The sequence below is a fragment of the Priceomyces carsonii genome, assembly GCF_900007245.1.
Source record: "Priceomyces carsonii strain CBS4050 genome assembly, scaffold: Debaryomyces_carsonii_scaffold_1, whole genome shotgun sequence".
In the NCBI taxonomy this organism is placed as follows: Eukaryota; Fungi; Ascomycota; class Pichiomycetes; order Serinales; family Debaryomycetaceae; genus Priceomyces; species Priceomyces carsonii.
Window position 1 is genome coordinate 57,896 of NW_026946674.1, and position 17,330 is coordinate 75,225.

At 37.7% G+C, this 17,330-nt stretch overlaps 10 protein-coding genes across 10 annotated transcripts; 4 read left to right on the top strand and 6 right to left on the bottom strand.

Annotated features, from left to right (window-relative positions):
* Positions 1–19: 19 nt before the first annotated feature.
* Positions 20–1,591, bottom strand: PRCAT00000031001 (uncharacterized protein; the record flags this gene model as incomplete). Its single annotated transcript, XM_062953121.1, has 1 exon — positions 20–1,591. One exon carries the CDS (start codon positions 1,589–1,591, stop codon positions 20–22), a length of 1,572 nt encoding a protein of 523 aa, XP_062806887.1.
* Positions 1,592–1,723: 132 nt separating this feature from the next.
* On the bottom strand, positions 1,724–5,629 carry NUP159 (FG-nucleoporin; the record flags this gene model as incomplete). The annotated part of the gene is made up of 1 exon (XM_062953232.1): positions 1,724–5,629. One exon carries the CDS (start codon positions 5,627–5,629, stop codon positions 1,724–1,726), a length of 3,906 nt encoding a protein of 1,301 aa, XP_062806888.1.
* A 449-nt stretch (positions 5,630–6,078) lies between these two features.
* STD1 (Std1p) lies at positions 6,079–7,089 on the top strand (the record flags this gene model as incomplete). The annotated part of the gene is made up of 1 exon (XM_062953343.1): positions 6,079–7,089. One exon carries the CDS (start codon positions 6,079–6,081, stop codon positions 7,087–7,089), a length of 1,011 nt encoding a protein of 336 aa, XP_062806889.1.
* A 136-nt stretch (positions 7,090–7,225) lies between these two features.
* On the bottom strand, positions 7,226–7,939 carry PRCAT00000034001 (uncharacterized protein; the record flags this gene model as incomplete). The annotated part of the gene is made up of 1 exon (XM_062953454.1): positions 7,226–7,939. The coding sequence occupies one exon, from the start codon at positions 7,937–7,939 to the stop codon at positions 7,226–7,228; it is 714 nt and encodes a 237-aa protein (XP_062806890.1).
* Positions 7,940–8,346: 407 nt separating this feature from the next.
* On the bottom strand, positions 8,347–8,520 carry PRCAT00000035001 (uncharacterized protein; the record flags this gene model as incomplete). The annotated part of the gene is made up of 1 exon (XM_062953565.1): positions 8,347–8,520. One exon carries the CDS (start codon positions 8,518–8,520, stop codon positions 8,347–8,349), a length of 174 nt encoding a protein of 57 aa, XP_062806891.1.
* Positions 8,521–9,229: 709 nt separating this feature from the next.
* FRS2 (phenylalanine--tRNA ligase subunit alpha) lies at positions 9,230–10,717 on the top strand (the record flags this gene model as incomplete). The annotated part of the gene is made up of 1 exon (XM_062953676.1): positions 9,230–10,717. One exon carries the CDS (start codon positions 9,230–9,232, stop codon positions 10,715–10,717), a length of 1,488 nt encoding a protein of 495 aa, XP_062806892.1.
* Positions 10,718–10,956: 239 nt separating this feature from the next.
* On the top strand, positions 10,957–12,003 carry PRCAT00000037001 (uncharacterized protein; the record flags this gene model as incomplete). The annotated part of the gene is made up of 1 exon (XM_062953787.1): positions 10,957–12,003. One exon carries the CDS (start codon positions 10,957–10,959, stop codon positions 12,001–12,003), a length of 1,047 nt encoding a protein of 348 aa, XP_062806893.1.
* Positions 12,004–13,085: 1,082 nt separating this feature from the next.
* Positions 13,086–13,814, top strand: PRCAT00000038001 (uncharacterized protein; the record flags this gene model as incomplete). Its single annotated transcript, XM_062953898.1, has 1 exon — positions 13,086–13,814. The coding sequence occupies one exon, from the start codon at positions 13,086–13,088 to the stop codon at positions 13,812–13,814; it is 729 nt and encodes a 242-aa protein (XP_062806894.1).
* A 114-nt stretch (positions 13,815–13,928) lies between these two features.
* On the bottom strand, positions 13,929–14,828 carry PRCAT00000039001 (uncharacterized protein; the record flags this gene model as incomplete). The annotated part of the gene is made up of 1 exon (XM_062954009.1): positions 13,929–14,828. The coding sequence occupies one exon, from the start codon at positions 14,826–14,828 to the stop codon at positions 13,929–13,931; it is 900 nt and encodes a 299-aa protein (XP_062806895.1).
* An 84-nt stretch (positions 14,829–14,912) lies between these two features.
* On the bottom strand, positions 14,913–17,174 carry PRCAT00000040001 (uncharacterized protein; the record flags this gene model as incomplete). Its single annotated transcript, XM_062954121.1, has 1 exon — positions 14,913–17,174. One exon carries the CDS (start codon positions 17,172–17,174, stop codon positions 14,913–14,915), a length of 2,262 nt encoding a protein of 753 aa, XP_062806896.1.
* Between the last annotated feature and the right edge of the window lie 156 nt (positions 17,175–17,330).

Genomic DNA, 17,330 nt, shown 5'->3' on the forward strand with positions numbered 1-17,330 from the left:
AAATATTGAAGTCCTGAATTCAAAATAAATCATTTTCATATGGGCAGTGGAGACTCGTATGACCTTCTCGTTCACAAAGTCCACACCAGGAGGCCTTTCCTTCACTCGGATCTAATTTTTTTTCTGGCTTATATATTGGGAGATGTTGGGATGAAAGAAGCGTGTTTATGCTATGCTCAGTCAAGACCTTTGGTTGAGGTTCAACTTCGGGCATCAGAATAGACTTCTGGCTGGATAATTTCTCATGGTTTTGTTTTTCACTAAGATCTAAGCTCAAAAACTCGTCTAGCACCTTGTCTTTGGTTGAAATTTCCAAATTGTGCAAGCTCTTGAGCTCCTCAATTGATTTGTTTAATTTATTTCGCTCTTCGAAAGTCGGCCTTGACTCAAGCTCTATCTTTAGGTCTTCAATAATTTTCTTTAGATGAGAAGATTCTGAGTCATTCAAGCCACCGTTTTCGGAACTAGAGACATGAGACTCTGTTAATGTGATCGAACCTACCGATTTCAGAAGTAACTTTTCCATCTCTTCATTTTTCGTTCGAGAATGAGATTCGAGCTCCAGAAGCTTGCCTTTCAACTTTTTGTTTTCCAGTTTGAGATGCTCGATCTCATAGGTATGATCATTTGATCGCAGATTTGAAGAGCTTAAAAGACTGAGACGACCTTCTAATTCTTTGATCTCTTCAGTCTGTCTCAAGATCTTAGCTTCAAATTCCAGGCGCATTTTTTCTTTCTCTTCAACTGTTGCGTTCAAGTCATCTCTTAATTCTTTTACGTCCTCTTTTGTGGGTTGATCGTTAGATAAAGCTTGGTATTGTTCAATCTTCCTATTCAAGTCTGTTATTTGTGTCTCAAAAAGTAACTCATTTTCTTGCTGATTTGAAACCATTAAATCCAAGGTATCTTTCCAATCTCTTCTAGCATTTTCAAATTCAATTTTTTGTCTTTCAAGTCTCTTGTCCTTCTCAATGGCATCGTGTTCATATTCTTCAAGGAGCGGCTGTATTTCATTAACTGTCGACCTGAGGTCATCTAGGATTGCATTTTTTTCAAAACTCTCTCTGCTCATTAGCTCATATTTCTCTTTTAGTGCTTTGTATTTCGCTTGGAAATCGTCCTCCTCTTTAAGGTCCACGGCTTTAGGAATATCGGTTTCTTTAATAGGTGATGATACCCTACTTTGATTATTCAGACTTTTTCTTTTCAGGATAGTAATCTTCTGTTGTCCACGCGTAGAGAAAGAAGCTGGAACTCTTGTACCTCTCGAAGTAGGAGAGGGCGTGTCAGTGATATCAGATATCTCAGTTTGATCATTACCTTGAACAGACGAATTAAGGCGAGATAGATGAGGATTCACTGATTTAAGTCTTTCAAGGGGTAAGAATAAACCTGTCATAGGGTGCTCTACCTCAAAGTATTGCTTACCATCTACAGCGCCTGAGTTTTTACCTCGTGAGGCTGCAATCGGTCCCACAAGTTCAATACCACCAAATATTCCAATTTTCCCATCAATTGGGCCATAGTATCTAAGTATACCATAACACCTAGTGCCAGGAATTGAAACCCTAGATCCTAATAAATCAACCATTTTTGATTGATCAGCGTAGTTTTAACTTCCTATTATCTATCGAAATTTTACTCTTTGTTTACACTCGCGAAAATAAAAATATTTATCATCATATTTAAAAATCGTAAACGCAGATCCACCATCAGGGAATCTTCATGGCTTCATATTTAAATCTACTAATCTTGGAGTCACCTTGGCGCTACGCAACTGATCGAATAATTTAAATTTAGCGGAAATTAAGACGCTGCTCTTTAAATCTTCCTTAGGATGTACTTCCGGTTGACTATCGGTGATATTAAGCGTGTTGACACTTTTCGCCAAATTGTCGATATTATATAGATGCTTGAGAACACGTTCGTTGATTTGAAAAATGACCTTCTCAATATTTGTAACTGAATCATAGGTGAAGGAGACTTTGGCTTTGATAGGCATCATCTTACTGAGAAGCGTTTTCTCCAAAGACTTAATGTTATGAAGTTTTTGGCGTAACTGCTTTTGCATTAATTGATTTTGCAAATCCAAGGGACGTTCGTTTAAAATAGGACGAGAGGAGTTATCTGCTAGCAATGCTAAATCACTTATCAATTTGTCTAAAAAGATTTTTTCTTCTTGATTTCTTTGAATTCTTTGCGTCAACTCCGTAAGACTAGAGTCGTGATTTCGTAACTCCTTCAAGTCGCTTTCAATATTTGACTTCTTATTGCCAGCTAATTCACTTAAATGTGGGGCAGATGAAAGTTTCCATGATTCTGGAAAAAAGAGAGACTCAGCAGAAAAAGTATCTCTCTCCGAAGGTGAGTGAGACGAAAGAAACTTGTTCAAAAGATCGACATTCTTCGATAGAATTGCTAAGTACCCAGTTGTGTTTTCAATTATTTCAACAATCTTTTGCTGCGTTTCACTAGCTGTAATTTTTGGTTGTGATGTAAACCCATCAAACTGTAGAAATCCACACAGGGTATGAGGTAATTCTTGGGCATCCTTTTCTTCCTCTAAATTTGTCTTGTCTTCACTCAATGGCGACATATCATTTTTACTTGCATAGTGAGTATCGAGATCGCTTGTATGTTTTTCAGGCACATTCAAAGAAGACGCCTTAGAATCATCTGAAAGTTTATTAACAAAAATTGGGCCACGCTGGTTCACAATTTCATTGGGAGGAGTAAAAACTGGTTTTTCAATATTCGTTCCACTCTCACTTATACCTGTCTCGTTTTCTTTACTTAGAATGTTACTTTCTGAATTTTTCTCTTCTATCTTTTCTTCCTTTTCTCCTTTTTCTCCTTTTTCTCCTTTTTCTTCGTCATCTTCTCTCCCATAACTTTCTCTCTCCTCATAGCTATGTTGATTCTCATCCAGCTCTTCTCCTTGGCCCAATTCTTCATTGCCAGGTTCAGAATCTCTCCTGCGTTCAATGTCACCGGTTTCTCGAGAACTTTCTTGTCCAATGTGATGCGATTTATTACTATCCACTGGTACATTAGACTTTTTGAGATATTCTGGGGAACTACCACTAGGAGAAGACTCTTCAGAATCCATAGTCTCGTTATCAGATGAATCCACATCATTAGAGCCAAAATTCAATGAGTCTTGCAAAGCTTCCCCAAAGTTATCAAAAGTAAGATCCTTGCTCACATCCTTAGACGAAATACTTTCATTCTTCAACGACCCTTCTTGTGAAATACTCAAATTATTTACATCTTGTAATGATCTCTCGGGCTCCTTTGCCTCTGAGACATTAGTACCATCATCATCAATGACATGATTCCCTCTTTGACTCAAAGCCGCAAACGGAGAGGACATCGAGTTTCTGTTTTTAAGGGCAGAAAATGGGGAGTTAGATCCATCCGCAGAAACCTGTGGATTAGAGTACTGTCCAAAAGTGCTGCTTCCAAAGCTAGAAGTACCAAAACCTGCGCTTTTCTTAGAAGTTTCATTTTCCGCACCCATCTGTTTAAACGTAGGCTTAGTTTCGTTGCTCTTCGATCCAAAGCTGGAAGAAATACCAAACTTGGATTGGAACCCAGTTTCGCCGAAACTGGACGAGCCAAAAGCTGCTGGTTCCTTGGGTTTTTGACCCAAATTGCTTTGACCAAATATAGAAGATCCGACCTCACTATGAACAGGGGTAGAAGAGAAACCAGTTTTCCCAAATTCGATTTTACTCCCTTCATTTTTTCTAGTTTCAGGCTCCAGTTGACGTTTCCCAAAGCCAGAAGAACCGAAACCAGATGAGCTGTTACCCCAAGACCCAACGGCTGACAGGCCAAACCCAGAAGAACCAAAGCCCGAAGAAGACCCAAAGCCCGAAGACCCAAAACCAGAACCAACTGCCGGAGATTCTTTGGAGTTTGACCGAATATCCTCCTTTGTAGAGCCCGAATTGCCACCATCGGATCCAACTTTTTTAGTATCAAGACTAGCATTTCCAAATACTGAAGAGCTATCATTAAAACTGGGAGCACTTTTTATGGAATGAGGGCCATCTTTGCCCAAATTACCGAATGGAGATGACATATTGAATGTGGATCTCCTATCATCAATCTCAACATTTGGTAATGATTCTTTGAACACAGATCCAGACTTCTCTGATACGTCATGTTCTTTGTCTGAGTTTATGGAGTTTATTTTATGGTTAAACACATTAGAGACAGAAGAACCAAAAGGATTTTCCACCAGGTTTGACTTCTCGAGAACGTCTACGGTTTTGTTACTTGAATCTTTGATTGCTGAAGTGGTTGATGAATCTCCAAGAGAAGATTTTGTAGCTCCCGATCTATTCATATTACTTTCCTCTGAAAATGCATGCAGTCTTGAGGCAACTGTCTTTATTAAATCCAAAGGCCGACTTAAAGTAAGCTTTTCATCCATGATGCATTTCTTATCAAAGACCCACCAACTCATTAACCTGCCAGTATGAGTCAAAGCCCATAAGCGTGGCAAGACCCCCTTAGCTTCCTCAACGCCATTACATGGACTCTTTACAATAGTTTCTGTACCAGTTAAGTCAATTGCAAAGCCAATAGAGGAAGCATCATCACCTGAGTTTTCATCAATAGGAAACTGTGCACGGTCTGTATCTTCGGCTTGGATCAAAGATACCAATTTTCGATCTTTTCCTATTAATATAGTACCCACATCCGTGGTCAAGGATGATGTCACAAAATAAAGGTCATTTTCAGGGATCCAATTTGACAAAAAAACGATATAATATGTGGATGCACGAGACGCAGAACCAAACGGAGGTGCAATATCAATCTCTTTTGCGCTCCCTTTGTCACTTTCATCTTTCTCTATAATAAAAGATCTGACATTGTGCTCATCTATGGCTATATTAGTTTGATCGTATACCACAAAAAAAGAATCAGAGTTTAATCTCTTTAAATATACCACCTTATATTCCAGTACTTCAAAATCTTCAAAATCTTCAAACGAAATTGGTATTTCACTTCGTTTATCTCCTGTCGGGGAATCGATAATTATATAGCTCTTAGCACCATACAAAATGTTTCCTTCAGAGTCCCAAGAGAAAGTGCATACTTCTTCATGAATTTTTCTTACCAAATTTCCTTGAACCACATAAAGATCCCTTTTGTCATTTAAAATTGCTAATGAATCTGATCTCAGAGGACAAGGCTGAAAACTTGCAACATTTCCTACATCTGATTCTTTCAAGACTTCGAGCTCCTTCAAGGATTTGGAGTTCTCTGGGCCAAATAAGTCAACAGTATCAATGTACTTCAAACTGTGATCTGATATAACAAGGACCTTTGCCTCTTCGCAATCAAAATATATTTGAGTTACGTATCCCACATTTTCAATGATATCGAACGATTGATCAGTATTATCCACATCTATAGCATCTATATTACCATACAGAATAGCAGATGTATTTGAACAAACGAAATAGCCTTTGATATTTGCAATTGCAAGCAATTGCAAGTCATCGACAATCGCCTTTTGTAAGTCAACACCATGTTCAAAGATTTTAAGGCCATGCTCTCTTGTTGAGAGCTTGAATCCCAAATCTTCGGAACTTAATTCCTCTAGTGTTGACATCTTGCGGATTTCAATCTCCCTTTAGTACCCTTTGAAATTATTGTTTTTCAGAACTAATGTTCAGTAGTCCAGAATGAAGAGCTTATGTACACACCAAAAATTGCTGAATATATTAATATATATATTGGCACAGGGCTAATGCTACTAGGGATTAGAGAATGATGGTTTGTTAGCGTCAAATATAACCATAATAGCCATGGATGCATATCCCAGCACAACTCTCCTATTTAAGTCCCGGACAAAAGTATCTCGTAAATCTTTATAAAAATTGGCTAGCCCATATTTCAACGATTTACGAAGTACCCCAGGATCACGCGGAGTTTTTCCTATATATCAGATAATCCGGCAAAATTTGTCAAAGGTAGCTTCTCCAGATTTTTTTTTTTTCGTTGTCTTTTTCATTTTTCTATTTCGTTGAAAGGGGTCTCGGTAAAAAGTACAGCAGTGGGATGTTTGGGGCTCCATTTGGAAGACCCAGAGGGCAGTCTAATGCTCCTAGTCAATTTAAGGAACTGGCAAGGAATGCTATTTATCAACAGCTTCCTCCACTGATGATGTCCGGGGTCACTTCGATTAGGTCTGCTCCTTCACAAGTTCAATACAATAAACAACATCAGCTGCATAAGTCACTGTCATCTAGCATTTTCTCAAATAACAAGCGATCTGTCAGATCTGCTCCTTCAATATATTCAAGTTCAACCGCTACTATACCCGAGGACTCAGAACCAGTGTCGACTACTGTTGAGCAGTTGGTAAACGACATTGCGTTGCATGAGAAGTTTTATTTAGAGCAGAGCTCAGAAATGGGAACCATAGCTAACAATAGTGAGATGGATGTCGGAGAGCTATATAAAATATCTTTGGGGTCTGAGCTACAGTATCAAAATATTCCTGAATCCTTGGTAGACTGGAACTTGAATGTCACTAGGTGTAAGTTAATAATTACGCTGTTGCCTTCAGTCTCAGCAATCCCAGAGCTAAGTTACTCATCAAGCTCTCTTCCTCAATTAGTTGGAGATTTGGCAAATATATGCCATATTGTTTTAATTCAACCACATATTACAGATACTGAATTGATTTACACGTTATTCTCGTCAAACTTATACCAGGAGCATAATCTCGACTTTCATTTTAAAAGATCTGTTGCTGAAGTTTCCGTCAAGCAATCGAGGCTCTTGCAGATTAATTCCACGCGAAGGGACAGTACAACCCCAATAACGTCTGGGGAACAATCATTTTTGAAGTTCAAATTCAAAGAAATTGCTGTGCGAAACTATTTGATTAACTTGGCTACTGCTGCAACAACAGCTTATGAATACAAGCAGAAAACTGATTCTATTAAGAAGTCTTTAAAACGGGCAGATGGACCAAGAGTAAAACTTTCGAAGGATGAGAAAAAGAGACTATGGGACGAAGTTAGACTGGAAGTCTTTAGAAGAGCCGGCTTAGAAGAAAATTAATACTTTATATCAGTCAGTTGTAAGTTCCAATAACCCGATTCTACAACTCAAGAGCTTAATTTTGGTTTTTAGTTCAAATGTTTATTAATACACACAATCAACGTGCGAAAATGCAAAAATATATAGAGTCGATTAATCAAAACTTCTTTCTCTTGTCTCTTAATTTCTTGTAATGAGCCTTACCACCGCTTGTTTTGTTCTGTTGTATTTCTGAGTATTTCCTCTTGAAATACTTCTTGGAGTCATCATCATTCAATATCTCCTCCACCAAATTGTTTCCCCTATCTTTATTAGATAACCTTGACGAATAGAACTCTGTGTTGCCTTCAATAATGGTTCCCATTTGAAAAAATTTTGAAATTTCCATTTTGTCTTTTTTATAATGCCTCTTTGGATCTAATGCTCCTCTTTGTTTAATAAGAGTTAGGTCTCTTTTCATACTGGGCGTGATCTCAGGCTCCTTAATGTTGAACCATTTGTCTCCCGCGTCTTGTTCCTGTTTCTTCTTGGGAACCTTAAGCTGAATAGGATCATGAAGCTTTAGGATACTTTTGGTGCTATCATTCTGGGAGACTCTTTTCTCTAAGTTCCTTTCCAAATTTGATTCAATTTTAGGTAGTCTTGATAAAGATGCCTTTACTTCCTCCAAATCATCTGCCTTTAATTTGTCTGATTGACTTCCTTTGACCTCTTCCGACAACTGATCAAAAAATCTTTCCAAGGATACTGAAGTATCAGTATATTGCTTTCGAATGTGGCTCTGGTCAGACGACTGAGACTCAGTTCCCGATATGAGCTCAGTTTCCGAAGTCTCTACGACCCCTGGCTCATTATATCTATGAGGTGCCATTTTAAACTTCTTGACTTTAGAATCTTTTATTCACTAGACTGTACAATATGAGATGAGCTTTACCAGTACGTAAAATAACCAATATAGCGCAAAATAAAATAAAAATATTTGTATTTATATGCAGAATTATTCTTTACTTAATGAAACCAAAAGCAATCTATGTCCCGCCCAGAGTCCTTATGATCCAAGCAAGCTAAAAAGTATGTTTCACAGAGGTTGATGGTAAATGAAAAATATATTCTTTTATCTAAAAACTAAAAATTTTACAAACTATGACATTAACAAGATAGAACTTTCTCTATAAATCGAGTGTATATTCTCTTAGTTGGGGATATTAATTCCTCTTATCATGGATTGACTGGATCGTAAATTAAACCGTAAGTTGCATGATATAGAACTATAAGTCATTAATATCGAGCAATGACATAAACTGCATGTATGATACCAGGAATATATCCTAAACACGTTAAAATAATATTGATGAAAAGCGAGCTCGAGCAACCTCTCTCTAAAAACACACCAAGTGGTGGAAGAATAACTGCTGCAACTAGCTTAATGAGATCTGAACATGTAAGAGCCATTTTTTTTATAATCTTTGTATAATGGTTTAATACAATCTCTTTTGCAACGATTGAAGTTGCCTTTAAATAGTCATGGTCTGAAAAGACAAAGTTGATAATTTGCTCAGCCACTCATTTAACGACAACAGAACCGGTCATTCTATTATTTTCGCGAGCGCAGGGGACGATCTCTCTCTAGCAATTCAAATTGCAAAATCAGTGGTCGTTGTGCTCTAATAGGTCACACTTTACCAGGAGGTCGGCTTCAGCCTCATAGCATTCCTGATGTCCTTTATACAATGTAGCATTATTGCTATATTTACGCGAGAGCTTGCTACGACGACCTTTTCTTAGGTCGCGGGGTGGCATGTAACACAGCTACAGTGATCATCTGCATATATATTTTCTATTCTTTGTTGTTGCTTAAGCAAGTCTAGTTGGATTCTGTTTTGCGTCTAAATATTGCCGTTGCTACATAATCTCTTGAAGGAAATGAATCAGAAAATACTTTGCTACTATCCCAATCTTTCTCGAGCAACATGTGGGTATAACAAATACCGAGGCGATCAAACTTAGCGTAAAAAGTGACACCATATATCTGGAAAAAAATTTGGAAATTACACAAACGTATCTTTGAGTCAAAAATGATTCATAATTTAATATAGCGATATCGACGCTAAGCAACATCGAGGGTCATAAATATACTACTTTTCAAGTAATATCCTATAGCATGTCGGACTTGCAATTGAGGATTTTAAAGGCGGTGGACCAATATGATGGAATAGAAAATACGTTGCATACCAAGGATTTTGGTGGTATCGATGCAAACACTTTACATTCTAGCTTGACGTCTCTCTGGGCCAAGAATATGGTCGATTTTAAAAAGATTGAAACCGATAAATGGATTTTAAGTAAAGAAGCGGAAGGCTTTTTGTCGGATGGCTCCCCTGAGGTTAGAGTTGTAGAAGAAGTTTTGAACTCGTTGAGCGCATTGACGATCAATGATTTGAAAACAAAATTGGGCCCTGCCGGTGCAGTCGGACAAGGTAAAGCATTCAAAAATCAGTGGTTAGGTAAAGAAGGCGATAAGCTTGTCGCAAAGGTCTCAAAAGTTCCAGAAGATGTAGTTGTTAAGGAATTGAAAACTATCAAAGAAACCGGTACTTTACCAGATAAGAAAGCATTATCTGAATTGAAGAAAAGAAAATTAATTTCTTTAACAAAGATAGTTGGATATAAAGTTGATAAAGGGGAGAAATTTGCCTTAGAGATCAAGAGTTACGAAGCAGACATCACATCTGAAATGGTATCTACAGGATCGTGGAAAGATGTTGAATTCAAGCCATATAATTTCAATTCTGAAGGTATATACCCAAATGCTGGCGCCTTGCACCCTCTTAATAAGATAAGAGAAGAATTCAGACAGATTTTTTTCTCTATGGGATTCACAGAAATGCCTTCCAATAAATATGTTGAAACTGGATTCTGGAATTTCGATGCCTTGTTTGTCCCACAACAGCACCCAGCGCGTGACTTACAGGATACTTTTTATATAAAAGATCCCGCAAGAGGGAAGATGCAAGAAGATAATGAATATCTTGAGAATATAAAGAGCGTTCATCAGGGCGGTAAATTTGGCTCAATTGGTTATAGGTATCCATGGAAAGAAGAGGAGTCTTTAAAGATGGTTTTACGAACTCACACAACTGCTATTTCCGCCAACATGTTGAAAGAATTGGCCAAAAATCCAAAACCTTCCAGGTTATTTTCAATTGATAAAGTTTTCCGTAACGAGGCAGTTGATGCGACGCATTTAGCCGAGTTCAGCCAGGTTGAAGGTGTGTTAGCTGGTTATGATATCACTCTTGGTGACTTAATTGGCTTCATGGACGATTTTTTCTCAAAGATGGGTGTTCACAACTTGAGATTTAAAGCAGCTTATAATCCATATACGGAACCATCTATGGAAATCTTTGCCTACCACAATGAGTTGAAAAAGTGGGTGGAAATTGGTAATTCTGGTATGTTTAGACCAGAAATGTTGGAACCCATGGGTTTGCCGAAAGATTTGAGAGTTTTGGGCTGGGGGTTGTCATTAGAAAGACCAACTATGATCAAATATGGTGTTTCAAACATCAGAAAGCTAGTTGGTCATAAAGTCTCATTGGACTTTATTGAAACCAACCCTGCCGCTAGATTGGACGAGGACTTAGTTTAGTACCTGTATAGACATTAATATATCTTCTAAATATTTTAGCATGTCACATTGAAGTGACCATCCTTAGACTTAAATCTCGCGTTTGAAATTTTTCGAAGCTGGCAGTCTCATTTTTCGCTCTACATCAATTGAAAGTATTGTGAGAAAAGTAGCGAATGAGTGATTATCTTTCATAACTTGTGACTTTTCAACTTAATCTAGAGGGATTAACCTACTACTATTTGTAAATTGACTCCAAAATGTCGAGTACTGAAGAAGATATATCGAGTAATATTACAGCCTCTAACGAAGCTAATAAACAAGAACAATCTACAATAAAACTGGAAATTAATCGAGATATAGAAAAAGAAAGTCTTTTAAACGACGTGAGCGAGAGGGAAAGTAATATAGATGACTCACAAGGTGATTATCGTTGCAAATGGTCTGGGTGCGATAGAAGGAATTATCCTACATTAACTGCATTAGTGGAGCACTTGAATACTAAGCATTTAGCACATATGGCACATCTTACTCCTACAACTCCGATTCGTTATACATGCCAGTGGGAGGGCTGTCCAAGGTATGGTATTGAGCAGCCGTCTCGATTCGCACTTATATCACATTGCCGTACCCATACAGGGGAGAAACCATATTTTTGCCCAATACCAGAATGTGAAAAACATTTTACAAGATCAGACGCTTTAGCAAAACACGTCAAAGGGGTTCATGACTTACATCTGGCTAAGGATGCGTTGACTCTCATAAAAGATAAAGTGAGGCAAAACAAAATGGAGCCTTTTGTAAACAACCAAAATGAAATGTCAGAAAAGGAATATTTGAATTTAGTTGAGGAGGATTACGAATCAAAGAACCCTTGGTGGTTTTCTCAGGACTTTATTGATATCTTGAAAGAGGAAGATGCCACTTTGAGTACTGTTAATAGTATGCCTCTCAACACCAGGCAGTACAAGATGGCCCACAAAAGATATCAAAACTTTTCCAAGCTTGAAGACACCGAAAATGATATAGATGACATAGAGGATTTGGAAGAGCTAAATCAGGTTTATGTTAGCTTGAGACAGAAATTAAATACAGCAAAAAAGATAAACAAAATAGCGACGAATCTGTTGCGAGATGCCGTAAAGGAAAAAAGAAGACTCTGGCTTATAAATCAGGCCCTTTTGGATGCCAACGTAGTACTTGGGTTACCCGATGGCATCAACGATGGAAACACAAAAGACCACAAAGTTCATTACGATAAGACAGATGAGGAGCTTTTGAACGAACCGGGAATACGTGGAAATTAAGCACAAAAGAGTTATATTTCATTCCCCCCGATTGCGAATTTTCTTATAAAAACATAGTCACCGAATTAACTCCTTGTAAAAGTACACCGATGTAATCATTTCTACGCTTGTATTGTACTCCTTTTCGTTGAGCGAAACTCGGATGTATTACTACTCCCGAAAATGGAACTTTGACGCAGAAAGCACCTTCTGCAGTGTTAAAGATCTATCCCAAGCCTTATGAAATCTCATATGCGTGAAGTTGCAGTATCTAAAAGAATATCGTAGCGTGCTTTCCTAGCAGCAGTACTTTCAAATAATTAGATAAGAATTAGAGAAGGTGCGGGGCGAATAATAATATCAATGTCCACAGACCAGGCCATAGCGAGGCAACGAATTGTGGAGTACACAAAGAAGCTCGTGAAGACCAAAAAAGGTCTCCTAGGTTTTCTTTCAGTATTTCTTTTCTACGGCTTTATTTCCGTAAATCCTTGCCCTCTGTGTTAAAGAGATAACATTTTTGTAGTCGTCAAACGACTCGGGGGAGTGCTTGTGTCAATTTCACCTGTCAGTACCTTTAAAAGAAAACGCTTTGGACAATGCGATTTAAGGATTACGCAGGACCAAATTTGATTGGCAAACGTCTGGGAAGTGTTTAGCACATATCGCCAAAACTACCGAATTGAGAATAATTAATAGAATTTAACCTGATAGAGACACATAGAAATAGTGTCGAAAACTGGCGACCGAATAACTCATGTTATTTTTTGTATCACGTTCTGACAAATCATCGTTCAAATGCATTGACCTATTTAGACTAGGCATAAAGGGGTTTCTTTTTTTTCATTTCAGAATAGGTTAAAACTACGGTGTGGCGGCTCAATTATTATAGGTCTTTTTCTTTTTTTCTTGAGTATATAGATTACCACATCCACTTGGCAAAATATATGTTTCTCTTAGTTACGAGAGTTAGATAACACTGGATATTATTTTATATTTGTTGGTTCAAAATTTTGCAATTCATTTATTTATTAAGATAAACTAATCGACTACTCTGTATGTCAGATAGTTTGCTCTTGGAAGCACAATAGTTATACCCTATAATGCAATCATTAAATATAGAAGATTTTTTGGAAGAGTTTGATGTTCGTTACATGGAATCTTACAATCAAGTGGTAAATGGTACCGGAGGGGTATCTCTTCATGACATGCATAAGGACATAAGTTCAATACCATTGACTGGTGATCCAAAGACTTACGATGAAGAGCAAAAATCGACTTTATCTTCTCCTTTACTTGGGAGCACCTCAACCTTTACTCAGAGCGAAAGCTTCCTCTTAGAACCTAGTTTCACTTCGAAAGATGATAATTATACCCAAAGTTTGTCAAATATGCGGCCACCGTTGAAGCCATCTGTGACAATTGCTTCCATAAATACTATTGCAAAATTCCAGCGCAATAAGCTTGTCAAACGTTCAAATGTGGTTGACACGAATTTTTCAGAAAGATCTGTACTAAGAAGAAGACACTCTGTTCCTTCAAAATGTGTTGGTAATCCTTTCTACAAGCGAAACAGACACCTGTCAACTTCATCTGTACCTATTCAAACATCTGTCAGATCCGACTTAGATGCTTCGCCTACCCAATGCATGGGGGTATCCTGCCAGCAGAAAAGACGAAAGCCATCTCAGGATTTACATTTGAATCTGAATCGACGTTACTCAGCTGGCTCTGATGTTTCATCTGTTGATTCATATTTTTCTTTAGTGCAAGACTCTGATGATTCTCATTACGAAATTAAATCTTTCAAGAATATTCTCCTGGATGAATAATACGTCAAGACTGAAATTGAACTGACTGATATCGTTATAATATAATTAAAGTCGAAAGATGCTTATACACCCTTATCATATATGCATTATGCAACTTTCGTGTAGATCAAACCGCTATATTTCACCTATTAGAGGACTTAAAGCCATCGGTAGTAATTCTGCAGCATCTCCTTTGAAGCCCCATGTGTCTTTCACATTACCCTCCAAAACTTCGGGCTCAATATCAGTATTGAATATCGCAACTTTTCCTCCTTTAAGTCGAACTCTGTCGACATAACTATTGGCAGGATACACAGTGCCACTGGTTCCTATCACCATTATCAAGTCTACTCCTTCGTCCAGCTCTATGAAATTATCGATTTTATCTAGCGTAGTCAATGATAAGGATTCCCCGAACCAAACAACGCCTGGACGTAGTAGAGAACCATCTTTACAAACAGGACACTGTGGGAGATCCTTGTCTAAAATCTGCTTGACAGGCGCTATTTGAGGAGACAAATTATCTGTATCCTCTTCTAAGTTTCGTTTTCTGCTTCTATCGTATTCAAATTCTGTATCAGACAAAGCAGCTGTTAAAGGATGCTTAAAGTTATCATGGTCAACGAAGTTGCACAAAAAACTTGTACATCTGAGGTCAAATAGTGAACCGTGAATCTCGTACAATTTATCCTTCCTATGGCCAGCTCTTGTCAGTAGCCCATCAGTATTTTGAGTAATTGTAATAAAGTCAATATTTTTTAGTTTTGATAGTCTGGCTAAAGACAAATGGCCCTTATTTGGCTTTGCCTTTAATGCATTAATTCTTCTCCATGAATAAAACTGCCAAACTAAGCCTGGGTCTATATAAAATGCATCGGGTGTGGCCAAATCAATCATATTGAAGTTCTTCCATAGCCCTTGTGATCCTCTAAAAATTGGCAATCCAGAAGAAGTTGATAATCCAGCTCCCACCAAGGCAACTATTCTTTTAGAATTCTTCAAGTGATCTTGGAATTCAACTAAATTCTTGCTCATTTCTGGGTGGAATTAACATATTTATTAAATATTTCACTAAAATTTTATGCGAGATGAAACATATTATATTTACTAATATAAAATCTATGTACTCAGATTCTTTAATTTCCAAGCAACGTATTGAGCAGAGTGACCTAAAATAATGCTACCATCCGAAACTACTCTGTTGTTCACTAGTAGAGGTGGAGCTCTGTACCAAACGAGTTCATTTATCTCTTCTGAATCCTCCAACCTTCTCTTTCGAAGGTTGAAGCCATCACTAATTTCACTCAACTTATTATCCTCATCTGCTAAGGTGTAGGAAAGCACACCTCCATTGATTAAAGTGGAATATGCAGATGTAGATGTATGATAAGAGGCACCAGTTTGAGACATTATAGCGCCACCCGAGGTAGGGGTGTGAGCTCTTTTCACAGAAGGAGTATGTTGCCTTGATTGCTGGTAATGTTGAACCTGTTGCTGCTGTTGTTGCAAGAGCTGTCTGTATCTTGTCACGCTAGAATTATATGACTTATCCTCAATATCAGGATTACTTGAGTTCATTATGGAATAGGACATGTTCAGACCCCCGCCAAATTTTAGTTGCAGTACCGGAGTAAACAAAAATGCTCTACGATTATTGACTCTATCGTCATTCTCAGGGCTAGCGGTAACATTAGGACTCGAGATGTATTGACCCAATTCATCCTCTTCACTGGGAGGTCTCAAATACACCAGTCCCACAATTGGTGGGCTATTCGCATTGGGTCCTGGAGTTGGCTCAGGGATAGGCATATTAATGTCAGCTCCTGCTGGTAAGAGATCTTTGATTGGGGATTCATACTTGATTAGCTTACGTGGCTCCGATAATGGAACTAAAGGCTGCTCCGATTTATCTCTAATCTCGTCTGGCAAACATGCTTTCCAAGTCCTAATACGGTTGAATATATGACTGTTTTCATTATACCTGAACTCGCATATGAACCAAGGACAACCTTCTGCGATTACTCCTTCAGGAAGATCTCCCTTTTGATATCGCGTCAAAAATATGACATAACATGGCCCCACTATTTCGGAAGCTAAATGATCACGATATTGCCCAGTTTTACACACCTCATTAATGAAAAATAAGCGATCAAATTTATGGCATGTTTGCTCTGGGCGATAATACCAACATACATTCGTATACTTAGTTCCATCTTCGGTCGACCACAAGCGGAAAATCTGACCAACCGTTGGTTTGCTTGGTTCATTCGCATTATTAATTAAAACCCAATCTCCAATTCGATACGAGTATCCATTAACTTCTATTGAGTCTAACGGAATTCTAATTATTCCATCATTTCCAGAAGTATTTGAAACCAATAAATCTTTCTCGCTTCTTTTTAACTCTTGCTCAATGATATGGTTCGTTTCACTTTCAAATGTTAAGCAATCTCTCAAAACCTCTGAATATTGGTCATTAGAGTAATACAACTTAGTGTTTTGAAACATCAAGCTCAAGTCAGCTAAAAAAAGATTGACGTTCGAGTATTTTCTTGTTCTTACCTTTGCTCGGATCTCATTTAAACTGATAGGATTTGCAACTACATGATAATAATTAGGAAGTACCCTTTGATCCGGCAATCTATCGAAATGTGTCGTTAATGGGTGACTGGGGTTGTTTGGATCACGTAACTTCTTCATTTGCTTTAAAATCAACTTTATACGAGTTTCAAAAGGCTTATCAATAATCGGAGGACGACCTCTCCTAATCCCTGTCTCTAAATGCTGTTTTGCCTGAAACGGGGACGTTGAATTATCACGTAACCTATTCGTTAGCAAATTATTAGCCATTAGTGCCTTGTAGTGATGATCCGTAGGAGCAGGATTTGTTGTTCTAGATGAATAATCATCATAATCATCCTCTTCTTCTTCTTCTTCTTCAAATCCGTTTTCCTGAATGGGTCGGTCTTCCTCAGGTAATGGACCTAAATCAGGATAATAAAGATATTGATGATTAACAATAGCCTTGTCGTTTTGCAATTTAGGGATAACCTTATCTGTAATGTAGTGGTCTAAAATTAAAGCCTCATTGTATATTTTAGATCCTTTGACATTATACAACCTCGCATTCCAGGTGATCTGGGCCAACTGATTAATAAAGTCTTGCGCATTGTCGAACCCAGATTTTTTTATAGTTCTGCCTATTCCATGAAGGGAAACAGGGTTTAATACTATTTTGTAGTAGTCAGTACCTGTTCGTAAAGGTAATCTTTGAAACGTTTCACTAATCTTTTGACCACTTCCATCAGTCAACTCATATATTCCCTCAAACAAGGCATTTAATCTTGTGGATAGTTTTTTGCGCTCTCTATCTGAAGACATTATTTAATTTAATTTGATTTGTTCTCTAAAAACAGTGTGAAATCGTATGTTATTTTCATCCATAATTCAGTTTGACGTTCATTTCAAATCCTGCATATAATATGGTGTTTTTCTGAAGGATTGAGCTACACTGTTTTGAATCGCTATTGTTAAATT